Source organism: Chelmon rostratus, chromosome 6 (genome assembly GCF_017976325.1).
Source record: "Chelmon rostratus isolate fCheRos1 chromosome 6, fCheRos1.pri, whole genome shotgun sequence".
Classification (NCBI taxonomy): domain Eukaryota; kingdom Metazoa; phylum Chordata; class Actinopteri; order Chaetodontiformes; family Chaetodontidae; genus Chelmon; species Chelmon rostratus.
The window spans coordinates 13,655,396-13,670,224 of NC_055663.1; the positions used below are offsets into that span (position 1 = coordinate 13,655,396).

Below are 14,829 nucleotides of genomic sequence, written 5' to 3' on the forward strand. Positions count from 1 at the left end.
CATAAACTATTGTTACAACTCTAAAGGTCTAAAGATGATATGCACCTCTCACACAACCAATGCTCCAATCACAAGTTCAGAATTGCACTGTAAGTCCTCCAAAATGGGAAGACAAGCCCCCTAAAGAATTCCAAGCAGCCACTGCAATGGAAAAACAGAAGACAGAACAGTCAGTTTAGTCCACGTACCACCGGCTCGTCTCCTTTTCCCTGCTGCAGCTCTCACAGTCACGTGCCCTTTGACAGAACAAACAGCCAAACAGCTGAAAACAGAGACTTAAGACCACACACCAGCAGAAGCGGCATGTTAAAGAAAACAGTGCAGTTCACTACAAGGCTTCGGCTTCATCTTCAACTTCAGAATTCCTCTTTGTTCTACAGCAGATCCAGTTCAGTTCAGAAGCGTCCCTTGATCTTTGGCAGGGTACTTGTTTCTGGTTGGTCTATTCTTGGCACATGGAGGTGGGACAGCAGTCAACCCTCTGCAATGAAATATGGGTCTCCTTCCACCCTCTCTAGACGTCATCATGGCACACTCAAGTTACTTAGCAGTTACATGAGAGTAGCTTTTGTTTCACAAAATGTATCCACGTATTTGTTATAATATCCTTTAGACAGATCAGAAAATCAGGCTCACTGACACGTGTTGTAAGCACATATGTTTATTAGCTTTTGAATTATATATTCAGTGCAAATAGGACCAACATGATATGGGGAAGTTTTACCATAAAAAACTGTGCTGGGACAACGATGCTCTAAAAAACAGCTATAGGTAGTGAATGAGGCACAGTTAAGTGTCTAGTTTCTTCATATGAGTAAACTGATGCATTAAATGTTAACTGATGGCAGTGCATTGTGTCCAATCAAGGAGTCAATCCAAATAAATAAAAGAAGGAATTTAAAGAAAGGCAATAAAAAAGCTTCCAGAAAATGTCAAAAGTCAACTTGATATTCACAAAAGCTTAAGGGAAAGACAACATGTGACTTTATTCTAACGCAGATTTCAATTATTTTTGGATCTAATCTAGGCATTTCAAGTTGATGTGGTTGCATAAAGTACGTGCCAAATGGACATTTTAGCTATGAATGAAGAATGACAGACGTTAAGATATTCCAAGCTTCCCAACTTGGAAAGATTCTTGGACAAAACGAAAAAAGAAAAAACTGAAAAATCTGACTGACATGTGGATGACAAAAGGTAGTATAAGATGACTTAAATAAAGGCAGGCAGTTCAAGGTGCAGCAGAAATGTACAGTTAGTAACTGATATCAAAAGCGGTCACAAAATCCAACATTACCAACTTACACGCCTCATGCTTTGGAACTGTGTTAAATGAACACATTTGTTAACTACAGAAATCCTGTATAAAATAGCCCTCGTGTAGTTTGCTGAATGTAGGTACGTTTTAAACGTAACTTTTTTGGACCTTTAAAGAACAACCAGGGGGGAATATTTTCACATGCTGTCACAATCAGACCTTATGGAATCTATACACCATGATGCAGAATGAACATCAGAGGAAAGAAGTGAGGTAGAATGACCAAAAACACTAAAACAAAGAGGTTTCTTAAAAGTCTTCCATTAACTAATAATACTATTGGTTTAGTAACCAAAATGATTATTACAGTAAGATTTACTGTCTGAAATGAAAAGCCTGTAATTCTCTGGCAACCAGCACAGGGTATAACAAATGATGGTTGCCAGAGAGCCTTAAACAACATTAAGTACTATAGAGCTGCACCTGCTCTAACAACACACACACTATGAGGATAGGTGCTTCAATAAAATGGACTGCCAGCAGGCTTAGATTGTGCTTGTGCACTGTGTTCAAACGTAAATGTCTACCTTCCACCCTACATTGCTCGTCATAAGCGGAGCTGCATAGGACTGGAGTTGAGCCTGAAGAATGATGAGGACAGATAAATGAGACACTACATTCTGATTAAGATGGTGGGAAATCAGGAGAAGAGCTTTTTTTGCTTGAAGTAGGCATCAAAACGACACTGGGAGTAGTCCTGCAAAACAGAATGGCTGACTGTGAGAAGAGGTTTTGCACAATTTCTCAATAAACACATAGTGACAAACATTATCATGTGTGTTGAAATAGATGTAGCGTGCAGCTAGTGCTTCCATCAGACTGGAAAAGAAAAAAAGTCTCCTTACCATGTATCCAAACTCAATCTTGGAGATCTTTGCTTGAATGATGGACCACAGCCCCCAGAGGAAGTGCGACGCCAGTGCATATCTACAAATCAAAGCAAAAATGATGATGACAAAACAAGGGTTCTGTTGACTTTGCACTGACCCCGATTCTAAAAACACTGGGCCTCTGTGTCAAGCAGAAGTAAAACAGGAAGTGAACAGTGACCAAAGTTCATTTGCAGTTGATTGCATTCTGTCTTTATTCACATTTCACACAGCATCCCAACATATTTGGAATTGGGGTTGTCTTCACCGCTGCTGCATTGTCATTAGTAACATGTGTTACCTGTTAGCTTCAAGGATCATGTCCTCTTCAATCTGTGTCTGGTCCATGGTAGTGTCAGAGTATCTCCTCTGCTCTGCCAAATAATTTCTGATAAAATGAAGCTGAAATAAAAAGCAAAATGATTTGTGACACGTTTAATAAATGGAGTAAAACGATAATTTGCTGTAGTTTTCTTACATTTATAAAGATGAAACATTTTAGTTTTTTCATGTTTGGTTATATGTTGAAGGCAGTGATTTTTTATTAAACAATGGAAGCATTTTATAGTGTTTAGTGTGTTGTCCAAAAGTAAATCAAGAATTCAACTGGTGTCGTTTCCAATATGCTTTTCAAGTTGCACTTACAAGTTTCACCAGTAGATGGTGTTGTACAACCAGAAAACGTGTAACATCAATTCCCAGATCAGAGTATCAGTTTGACATTAAAATTGGGAATATTTGTAATTTTTAATGATTAAAAACATTGATGCTGCATGTGAAACATTGAGGAATTACCCCACTACCATCTTCACTGTCTGATGCATTTAAAACTTCTAGTTGAAGCAACTGCAGTTTTCGTCTTTCATCCAATGGCTAACCTCTTAATTTTACCATAACAATGCAGTGTGGCAATTAATAGCATATTTAAGCTATTAAGCATTTAAATGTGATTCTTGTGAGTGTCTCTTAAGAGCAGGGATTGGGTCAGAGTCAGGGTTTTAGACTGACCTGCTGCTCTCTGGTGGGATAGTTCTCTGGCACGGCTTTGAAGAAGGGCCACTGGTTATAGGTGTAATCATACATCCACTCACAGAAATGGTTCCCAAAGTCAAACCCCCTACACATGAGAAAATGTAATGTTATAATATTAATACACAAGGGCAGAATCTAAAAAGAAAAACTCAGCAACACTTTCTATTAAGTAAAATAAACCACTAGTTTATCCTTTACCTGTAATTGTAACTGCTGTACTCAAAGTCTATCAGCATGAGTCTGTCTGTTGAGGTCTGGTCCTGGTCTTCCAGCATCAGAATGTTGCCTGCAGCAGCAAAACAAGAAGTGAGAAAATGATCATCATCCACACTGACCAGTCACAGTATCTAATAAGTATAAGTGTAAATAAGGGGGGTATTTATCAACTCCTTCAGCTACCACAACAACTCTGGAATCACATTTCTGTGTATAATAAAAAAGCTAACATACATAATTCCAATAACGGTAAATATTAATGCTATAGCATTACATATAGTGAGTGTACTTCCAAATTTGTAGCAACAATCTGATGCAGGCCCTTTGCTGTTTTACCGTAACAGTCTCCCAGTGCACAAAGCCAGGCCCATGAAGAAATGGTAGCCATGACCTCATGGACTGTCGACAGTGAGCTAGGCCTCGCCCCCCATTATTAGCATCAGACATTGCTAAATATGGTGCCTGACGGAGGCAAATCACTGATATCAGGTTCAAAATCTTGTGACAAGCTTGTCAGCAGAGTGGAGACTGTGATAGCAGCATACTAACACACCTGATTTTGGAATGAGATACAACGGTCACATCTATCACAATTAGGGCCGGGCGATATGGAACGACAATTTTACTTTATTTAACGCCACTAATGCCACTAAATGCGCTAAGAAAGTGTTATGCAGGCAATTTCTACGCTGAAAGAACTAATAGCTAAAAAGCTGAAACCTCTTTCAGAAGGAGAATTTGTGAAGCAGAGCCTTGTTGCTGCTGAAGAGCTGCAAGCAATGAACAAGTAAAGTAAAATTCTTCCGAAGTGTCAGTTTGTCTGGAGTAATTCCTAGAGAAGAAGGAAAACCTGACGTGGAAAGTCAGTGATAGCAAGTGTCTGTGTGATTTGGCCTTCATAGTGGAAATTAACCAAGAACCTCTCAGAGCTGAACCTCAAGCTCCAGCAGCTTCTCAGCTCTCTGCTTCCAAATGTGAAGTTAAAGCTGTGGCAAGTGCGGCTGGCAAGAGGAAACACTGCATTTTCCTACTCTGCAAGGACAAAAGCCTGCTATGACATCTGAATAAGCTGCTGTGTGTGAAAACTCCTTCAGGACATGAAAAGTAAACAAAAGGAACTGAACGTGTCGTGTTGCTCTCGTTGTCAACAGTTTCCTCGGCTTGTGGTTGTGTAAAACAAATTGGGTGTGAGCTTGTGTTCAACAGGTGTTTGATAAATTGATCACACCGTCTCTCTTTTGTTAAACTTATGGATAATGAGCATTGTCCTCATACATATATATCGTAAATATCCAAAAGTTTGGTGTGGAGTTACGCTGCTGTTCACTGTCTGTGTGTGAGGAGCTCAGCCCCGCCCTCATACAAAGAGGTTGTGACACAGAAAGCAAAAACAGAGGCAGCAGGCTGACTGTGAGACAGGCTGTCAGATCTATCCATATCGAGTAAAGAAATGTCCAAAATTTATCACCGTTATCGGCATAAATCTCATTATGATCCTGCATTGAGATCATTTTATCGCCCAGCCCTAATCACGATCACATATGGGTAAAATGTTCGTGTGTCCACATACTTTAAGTATGTAAGCTCATCTTAGGTTGTTTGGTGAGGCAGTCCCATTCATTAGAAACCTAAATCTCTGACTAAAACATCTACTTCAAAGGCTTGTTTTGGCTCATGGGGCATCTGAATGTGAGCTGTCCCTATAAGTAACTACGCTACAGCCTTTTTTTGACATATGTCGCTCCCTGAGGCAACGTGACAGTGAAGAGGGTTGATCAATCAGCCCAAACAGGAGGTGTGAGGATAGGACAGGATATGTTCTGTTTGTTTTTACCTTCCTGGACGTCATTGTGGCAGAACACCACTGGCGATGGAGTCGCTGCCAGCAACGCACTGTTGTGGAGACAAGCGCCAAACCAATGAAGTAGGTGATGAAAGAAAAAGTGAGTGGAGAGAGTTAGTTTAGTGAAATTATTTGTACTGGATAGCAGCTATATATTACAGTATCAAAGGTAAACTAAACAATTCAAACCATCTGCGAATGAACCCAGTCGGATTACCCAATATGTTCTTGTGATTGAGAAAGCCCCAGAATTGCTCACTGAACATGTGGCAACAGTTGCATTCAACTCTCTAGATGCTTGGGAGTATATAACTGAAACCCTGAATATGCTAATTCATTCAAGTGGAAAGACAAACACTAGTTCTCATTCTGACTGACTGAATGGTCTCGAGCAAGCTGTGAACACGGTGCATCGAAGTCTTTTATGGCTGCAGCAGAATGCCAGTTGATTTCCAAGCAGTGAGATGTTACATGTCATGTCAGCTTCAGTGTCAGACTGGTACATACAATATCCACGAGATAACAAGTGCCTTCATAGATAAACATGGACAATAAACACTGGGCTGATTCTCTGTTGGCTGCTGAGGTCAGACTGCCTGGAGGATGAAGCAGTGAAGTGGTGGAGTTACTGGGACAAAGGTCGGCCATTAGACTGAAAACAAAAACACAGCTGTCACTCTTGTGTTTAACAAATCTCCACTCATAACCCCTGAAGTCTTATTCATATGACATGCAATCTTTTCATATCAACTCATATTGGCTAATTTTACTGCTACTGTTAGCGCGAGCTGAATGCATTTTAGTGGTAGTCTTATCTTGTCTGGTGGTGAGGACACAGTGTACCAGTCAGGAGTTCACTGTTGCAAACACAACTGTATCCTCAATTTAACTAGCAAGAAAAACTATTAGCTGTCCCTCGTTGGATATCATTATCCACATGTCAACAAGGTTACTTTACAGCAGGCATGTCAAACTCATTCCATAAAGGGCCGTGTGGCTGCAGGTTTTTGTTCCAACCAAGGAGGAGCACACCAGTCCAACCAATCAACATCAAGGGATCACTTAGTTATCAGCTGAAGACTGAGACCAGCTGATTAATTGATTCCAGCCAGGTGTGCTCCTCCTTGGTTGGAACAAAAACCTGCAGCCACACGGCCCTTTATGGAATGAGTTTGACATGCCTGCTTTACAGCCTCATCAGCAAACAAGAGGGTCTGCACACAGCCATTTAATGGTAAATTTAGATAAGATTAGATTAAGCTTTATTGTCATTGCACAAAGTGCATGTAGTGAGATCCAGTTCTGCATCTTACCAGAAGTGCAATGCGCAGTAATGTGTATATAGTGGTAATATAAATAATAATAAACAGTGAAGGGTAGATATGAATACGCAAAGATATATACAGTATATAATAGCTCTCCTGTGTTTCTCTCATCATCTAGAACATGAAGATTAATCAAAAAATCTCGAGGTTTATGGTCGTCACGCTCAAATGCGAGCAGTTCAGTCTAAATAGCCGCTCTGCCTCAGTGCATCTGAAAATTACAGTAGGTAATATGAGACGGCTCTGACTGAACAACATCTAGCTGGCACTTGGCATGAACAATAGTGATTGCATCATCATTGTTCACTTGCCTTCAAAGCAATTTTGAAACCGACCAGGAAAGTCTGGATCATTACTTACGCCAGTGGTTACTGGGCGGAGGGGAGAGGACACGCCAGAGGTTTTATACTACAGTTTTTCTTTAACCACACCTGCCACAACTTTAACACATTAATACCGTATGTGTAAAGTCACTCCATGCAATATACAGTGTTTGGCCATTTGAGACTCGTGCCCCAACTCACCGGAGGCTCTCCAGCTCAGCAGGTAGGTCCAACTTCATCAGCTTCTTGTACTTCTTCACATGAGCCTCACGTACAAAATTAAGCTTCAACACTTGATCCATATATCTAAAAAGGGGAAAAAAAATAGATAGTACATTTAATTATTTAAAAAAGTGACAGTTCTAATAGAAGAAGGTGTGACATCCAGGTATCCTTACTTGTCAATGGTCCCAAACAGCCACTTCGGCTCTTTGTTAAAGGGCATAAGCATTTCATGGAAACGTGCCAGCTTGGTGGCAATCTCTGCTGAGATGGCCATGTCTGAAAGTTGTTCTGTGCGCATGCGGGTATTCTGGAAAAAAGAGACATACAGAAATAACTTATTTTACAAATGCCCTCTCTACAGTAGGGTCAAGGTCAAGTTAAGTGCACTCAAGCCTTTAAATCACAGCAGACATGCTGGCGTTATGTTGGCAACTAAACAGTATTGTTCAGTATTTCTAAATAGCAATCATTTTTTGTAATCAAGCATGTTGAATGCTTTACAGCGTAACATACAGGAGAGACACACAGTGTGTGTATGCATAATACCGGAAGGTACTGTTCTAAGCGTCCCTCAGGGAAGATGCCATAAAGTTTTGGCCCAAGAGTTCGTTCTGCCAGGATGGCAAACATCACGCTCTCCAACACCAGGGAGTCCACCCCCTGCATCACAGAAAGACAGTCAGACACAGTGCGACCGATTGGTTCACACCACCATGTGAAGGTCAATGACACTGTTACATTAGACTGATTGCAAACATGGGATATAATTTATTCTCCATGATAATGAATTAAACATGTGCAGCCACACACATTCACAGGCAAATAATGGCACGAGGACCCCGACTAGACAGACCAACCTGCAAGATGGCACCATAGACCCTGAGGAGCACCTGGCGAGGTTCCTCTCCCACAGAGGGTACATGGTCAGGCAAACTACACAGGTACAGCAGATTACTCAGTCCACCGCTGCGAAAGAAAAACATCAGTGTCATCACATCTGAATGAAGTTAACATGAACCCACAGATCAGTCAGAAATATCAAGCAGGCAACACCAGCAGATTTTGCTTACAGTGCTTTCATGTTGTGTGGTAAACACAACAGGCCTTGGCACGTGCTAGAGTACATCGGCTTTATACAATATAAAAGAGGTTTAGTTTCAACACACCCAGATAAAAAACTTTCTGGCCATTCTGTCCAGTCTCCCTGCTGTAAATAGTGTTCAGCTTGGATGGTTCAGCTGAGGGCTCCTCTCATGGAGAAATGGTGAAGTGTTAGAAGGATGCAGACCTGATGTCACAACAAATACGAGACCGCTGCAATACCATAAGCTAATAGCTCCCAACACAACAGTGGCCCCTGCACTAATGTGTAAAATGGCTATCTTCAAATCCCTCTATGATTATGATAAGGACATTCATGTGATTTTATCCTCAGTACAGCTGTAGTTGACACGATTGTTACCTGACGATGCTGATCTGAAAGTCATCCTCTTTGATGATCTTCCACGACCCGGACAGAAAGTCTCGGCACCACGCAAACGCCCTGCCCCTGGTGTCCCGGTCCACTTCCTCCGTTCTCCCATCTCGGAAAGACTCTGCCTCAGAGTCGTCATCACAGTTGGCCCCGAACAGGGGACTCGGGGTCCTCAACTTCCTCTCGTTAACAACAAGCGTGCTACCCACCCGCTTCTTCTCCGCCGGGGGATCTGTGTCTTCTGTTGCGACAGCTGGGATGTTCTTGAAAAACCCCGGCTCATCTGCTCTGCCCAAGTCCTCTTCGCTAGTCACATTTCGATTCGACTGCATCGTGAATTTCCGGGCTGAGAGTAAAGGAGGACTGGTATGAAGTGCGGGTCTGAAGCGGCAGACGGGATTCGCTGACAAATACAGTTCGCCGGTAAAGCTACTTAACCGGAAGAGCCATACATAGCTGGATGGTCTGAATCGCATGAGGGGCGGTTGATAAAGGCAGTATCATATAATCAGATGACTCTTTCACCTCGCACGCGCTGTGTTCAGCGATTCGGACTGAGCCAAATTGGCGTTGTCGAGGTCCAATCACGATTCGTTTTCGCGTTCACATGACAAGCTCATTGGTCGTTGCGAGGTGGTAACGTTACACGTCAGTTTCCTGTACGTAAACGTAGTGAAGGTTTCTGGGAAATGAAGTGTTTGTTCTCACCTATGACAGTGGCGTATACGCCTTTATGGTTTTACACAAAATGAAATTAATCAGTTTTCGGTGCAGCCGTGGATGGTTATAGTTGTAGTTCATGACTGTCTTCTGAGAGTTGTTGTTGTTTTATGTTAAAGGTCTCAGGGAGCCTGATTCAACCCAACGACAGCTGTCTCATTGCATTTAGCACTTTTTCAGGTTTTCAAGTTTTCAATGAACTCATAGTTTTGGGGTCCCTTTAATCTGAAGCCAAGTTTAATAATGAACCCTTGAGTTGAGATCAGTTCATTCAAATAGCGTTTTTTTTTAAATGTTAGAATATTTTATTTTGATAATTTGTAGGGGCACCAGCAGATAAAAGGGAGATATTAGACAGAAGTATTTTTTAGAATTATTATTTTGTATAATCATCTTGTGAGTCCTCAAATTTACGTTGCCACACCTTATGGAGGTCCCGACCCACTGGATTTAGTATACCACTGGCATATTGTTTGTCAGTTTTCTTTATTGTGACAGAGGATTTTGGCCTTACAGGTTACAATTTACAACTATAATAAACAAACTAATACAAATTACTGTTTGGACCTCAGATTGGGTCTTTAATCATTCTGTCCATTGTGATGGGTGATAAGGATGTGGGGTTTTTTACACTCTGTTACTACTATTAGTAGTAACCTATGCTTTATATTCAGTATTCAAATCAAATGGAAAACATATACAATAGTGTTCAAAACAATCATAAATTGCTCCAATGGGTTATTTTCTTGATACATTATGTGTAACCAGGGCTAAGTCAGTTTGTTTATTAACTAAGTGCTTGAAGTTTATTCAGAAGTTTAAATAGGCAACACCACAAAGTGGAATGCTTTTGGTCAGCCATTATATTGTCTCATTATTTCCATTCCCTCTTATTACTGTGAGAACACACATTATCTTCCGGATGTTGATTACTTTGTGTTGAGCCAGGGTCATATATGTATTTTCTGCAGTACTGGTATTAGTTTTCAGGCTACATCTGTGAGGTCACAGTATGAATAATGTATCTGAAAGATATTCTAGGAGATCAAACAATATATTTAGCAACTTGGAGATTTATTTAAAATTCAGTCAATTGTCAGGAAGCATTAGGAACAGAGATTTCATGATATGAAGGTTCTGTCTGGACGTTGCTGCCAAACATCAGGATCAATCAGTCGGGTCAATGATGACAATCTCCTGACTGCTAACCACAGTGGACTCAGCTCTGAGGCCTCTCTTGATAGAACCACCAACGTCTCTCCCTGTGTAAAATACATGGCAATGGTCAGTTGCTGTCAGACTTGAGGCTAAGTCGGACACAAGATGATGCCAGACGTAATTTACTCTTTTGGGGAAGATATGCTCAGCTTTTATGATTTTACTACCACAAACCATGTTGTTCCTGTGTACGCTTGACAAAACATGATCTTTTTTAGCTTCCTGTATTCATCAACACAAGAGAAACTGTTTTTAAAAGAAAAAAAAAAAAACAAGCCCAGAGCATATATCATCAAAGTGAATACTGTACTACTTACTCTTTCTGAAGCACCTAGGTTCACAGTTATTTCCAAGAGAAGGTTGGCACACAGCCACGTCACAGTGGATATACACCTGGTAAAAAAAACAATTGCATTGTTGATGTAGATAAGGTGATATTAAAAATAATGCAAAAACTAAACAAAACCTGTCCTCTAGATCCTATAGATCCTATACCTTTTCCTTGAGAGGAGTCATAACCTCTGGATCTGCAAACCCTCCCTTGGCAGTATTGGCATTTCCAGTAGCTACAAATGTGAACATCTTGAAAATAAATCGCCGGTGATGGGTTGGGTACAAGAGTCCTGATGAGGGACCCACAGGAACCAGTGCGGTCAGGTAACGGTCATCGCGGTACGGGCAGCTATGGCAAGAGGAAAGGAAAAGGGACTGAGTATAGCATCAATAAAAGTCATAGAAAATAACCGCCACATCAGACCAACACTTACCCATCAATCAGCAAGTCCCACTGAGGAAGACTATGAGGGTAGGGGCTAGAAGTTGCCCAGCATCTTCCAAGAGTCAAGACAAGGTTTGGATCAGTCCTCTCCAGCACTCGGATCTCAACGTACACGGGATCCCTGAGCACCTTTGTGACGGGGTAGTCGGAGTCCTGGTAAAAGGAGCTGTAGGCCACGTCCTCTGCTCAAGCAGAAAGATTAGTTTGGTCCCACTGTCACTGCCTAATGAGAATAACCACAAAATATCTCCTTCATACCAACCTTCCACACAGCCCTTCACATTACACTGTCCGTTGGCCAGTCTGAGCTCCACACGCAGGGGTCCAGGAGCTGCAACTGGGGGTGGTGGAGGAACAAGGCCAACCTCAATGACCAAAGCCTCAACTGTGGTGCCAATATATCTACACTGGACTTGCAACCTGAGACAAGAAATAAGGTCTCTGTCAGTCTGTCAGAATACCATTTGATTGGAGTCTGGCTTGTAAAATATCAAAATGAACTAAACCTAATCCAAAGAATTTAAAGTCAGTTCATCTTTGTGATACCACTGGATTGTCTTAATACTTTAAGCAAAGAAAGACCCATACTCAAAGCTGCTGTCCCTGGTAATGGCTCCGAAGGGTCCAATAGCGACTTCATATGCAGAGGACATCCTGTTCTCATAGATTATAAAACCAGGTTCCTCCTACAGTAAGTTGACAGTATTTCAGTCTTGATTACTCTCTGACGAATTCAAATCAAAACAAACAGTGAAATGAGTCACGACCCTTACCGTCATGATCGTGCCGCAGGCAGTGACAGGGAACTGGTAAATGGCAAAAGCTGAAGTGGTGCCAACCGGACTGCAGTTTGGATCATCTCCAAGGAAACTAATTGTTTCCAAGTCGATGTTGGGTAAGGTGGCATCTCTGGCTACTACCACAATGAACTGGGCGTCCTTGGTGCACTGAAGAGTCACTGAGAATGACAAATTAGAAAGCAAAGACCAGCGCTATTCTCTTTGAACACATTTTACATCACCTTACGTGTCAAATTAGGATATCCATGTAGTTCTATGAGGAATAGAGAAATACTTACCAGCTTTGCCATAATAGCACATGCGTCCATCAAAGCAGCAGTTTATAGCCTCACACTCTCCAGCAGAGATGCTTGGAGCCCCACATTGTATCTTGTCGTGTTCAGCCACTTCACAAGTGTGAAAAACAGGCGGCAACGGCTGCTTAGGCTGCTGAGGCTGTGGCCTCTGAGGCTGCTGAGGCGATGGATATTTCGGAGTCTGGGGCTGCGGCAGCAGGGGCTGCTGAGGATGTTGGCTATATTGAGCATGTGCCAGACAGTCAAGCAGGGCAAGTGCCAGAAGACAACTACAAATCAACTTCATTGCCATGGTTTCACAGCACAGAGTGATTCACTAAGAACACCAGATGCTGTGAAAAATGTGCGGCAAATACGCTGACTTTTATAAGGTATTGGTAAACCCGACCTGTTGATAACTCACATCCCATTTGCTGTCACAACTGCCAATCAAATGCTCCAGCTAGTGGTTGGACTGTGGTGCTGTACTGACGAGATGAGTAGTAATGCCAAAAAAACAAATTCATAACAAGCTGCAGAACTTTCACAGATATTTTGCATCAGGAGAATATGACCGTATACATGATAATGAATGTACTATTGCACATATACATGAATATTAATAACAGCTAGTGCTTGCCACAAAGAGCCCACTGATTGTTTTTGATCCCGACTGAATGATATTCTAGTTTGTTTGAACAACTTTCACAGGGTCTGTATGACCTAGAATGTCAGGCTGTATTTATGCAACAGGGCCAGACAAAACAAACACCTCTTTTTATCTTTAAATATATTTGGAATTGCTGAACATTTAGAGCACGATGAACTCAACAAGCTTCTTGTATAAGACATAAACTGAAGTCGAAAGAATTTAGAATGACCTCAAAATCATCCAATCTGCAGGTATGTGGTCAACCTTCCGATATTCAACAGCTCTGACTGGACCCATATGCCAATTACTAGGAAACCATTTATGGCAAGTGAAAATATTTGTTTAAAACGTGTACAGTTCAGTTTTGACTTCCAAATATCTTCATTGTTAATATAAAGATAACTCAACCTGAATATATCCAACATGTAGTTTAAATGTAGATGTAGATCCCGCCTGTGGAGTTTGCATGTTCTCCCTGTGCAGCGTGGGTTTTCACCGGGTTCTCCGGCTTCCTCCCACAGTCCAAAAACATGCTGAGGTTAATTGATAATTAACTAAATTGTCCGTAGGTGTGAATGAGTGGTGTGCATGGTTGTCTGTCTATATGTGTAGCCCTGTGGTAGGCTGGCGACCTGCCCAGGGTGTCCCCTGCCTTCGCCCGAGAGACGGCTGGGATAGGCTCCAGCCCCCCCGTGACCCTGCAAAGGATTCAGCGGTGTATAGATAATGGATGGATGGATGGATGTAGTTCAAATGTAGTTCACTCAATTGAAGATATCTTAATTTATTACTATAGGCAAGACTAACAAAGAGATGTTTTGATTGTAATTTTCAAAACTCCACAGATAATCATATTCTGTATATCTACAAAATTGTGAGTGACAGAATAATAATATGCAGTAGATATATAATTCAATTGTTTTACTTATTAAATTAATTTTGAGACATCTAGAATGAAATTATCACCTAAATGTTAGTTTGCAATATCTTTAATTTCTAAATCAAAGACCTTTGCTGGGGTAGCATTGTAAGAATTGAACATGCAAGAAATAAGGTAGACTTAAATTATATACAAATTTCTGATGTATGGAGTTTGACTCCTTAGAATGATAATTGAAGATATTTCACACATTAAAATATGTCTAGTCCTTTCAAGATATGTAAAATGTCTCTAGATATCTTTGGTTAGGACTGATTATATAATACAGTATAATTCAGTATATAACATACACACTTTGTTCAAAAGCGTGGAATCACCTGTTGTATACAAACCAAATCATTTGTCTTCCAGTCCAACAAAGTGTCGAAAGACTCCAGACCATTACTTAACCATGACAGTGCAACTTGACTCTGGATATTTTGTGAACCTGTTTTTCTTTGGGCCCTTTGCAGGCTGCTCAGTGGTTAGATTGAACAGCTTTTGTCAGTCCAGTATGTTTTTGTGATATTCAGTGTTAACCCTCGACCTAGGCTTTGCTGAAGCAACACACCTATTAGTTCTAGCATGTTATGGGCATTTTTGTGCACTTCAGATACACTTCCCATTCAAATCTACACAGATTTTAATGCTGAGCTTCCAGATTTTTTTTTTTTAACCAATGACTGCTGAATTCTTATATTATATATTCAAATACGTATATACTCTTGCTATGAGGTATCTTTGTCTCTTTGTTCTCCATGTACAAAAGATGTTGTTGGGTTTTTTTTTAACATACCCTTCATACAAATTAATCTCTTTTTGTAAAGGGAATTTTCTACAAA

At 41.0% G+C, this 14,829-nt stretch overlaps 2 protein-coding genes across 2 annotated transcripts; both read right to left on the reverse strand.

The window, feature by feature from the left end:
- Positions 1-655: 655 nt before the first annotated feature.
- Positions 656-9,127, reverse strand: chkb (choline kinase beta). The gene is made up of 11 exons (XM_041938851.1): positions 8,614-9,127; positions 8,009-8,117; positions 7,698-7,811; positions 7,325-7,458; positions 7,128-7,232; positions 5,270-5,328; positions 3,418-3,505; positions 3,196-3,304; positions 2,489-2,589; positions 2,164-2,245; positions 656-2,015 (listed from the first exon to the last, which is right to left on the reverse strand). The coding sequence occupies exons 1-11, from the start codon at positions 9,099-9,101 to the stop codon at positions 1,959-1,961; spliced, it is 1,446 nt and encodes a 481-aa protein (XP_041794785.1). The 5' UTR covers positions 9,102-9,127; the 3' UTR covers positions 656-1,958.
- A 1,745-nt stretch (positions 9,128-10,872) lies between these two features.
- Positions 10,873-12,729, reverse strand: LOC121608043 (zona pellucida sperm-binding protein 4-like). Its single transcript, XM_041939144.1, has 7 exons — positions 12,420-12,729; positions 12,115-12,299; positions 11,930-12,027; positions 11,604-11,761; positions 11,331-11,523; positions 11,059-11,245; positions 10,873-10,956 (listed from the first exon to the last, which is right to left on the reverse strand). The coding sequence occupies exons 1-7, from the start codon at positions 12,727-12,729 to the stop codon at positions 10,873-10,875; spliced, it is 1,215 nt and encodes a 404-aa protein (XP_041795078.1).
- Between the last annotated feature and the right edge of the window lie 2,100 nt (positions 12,730-14,829).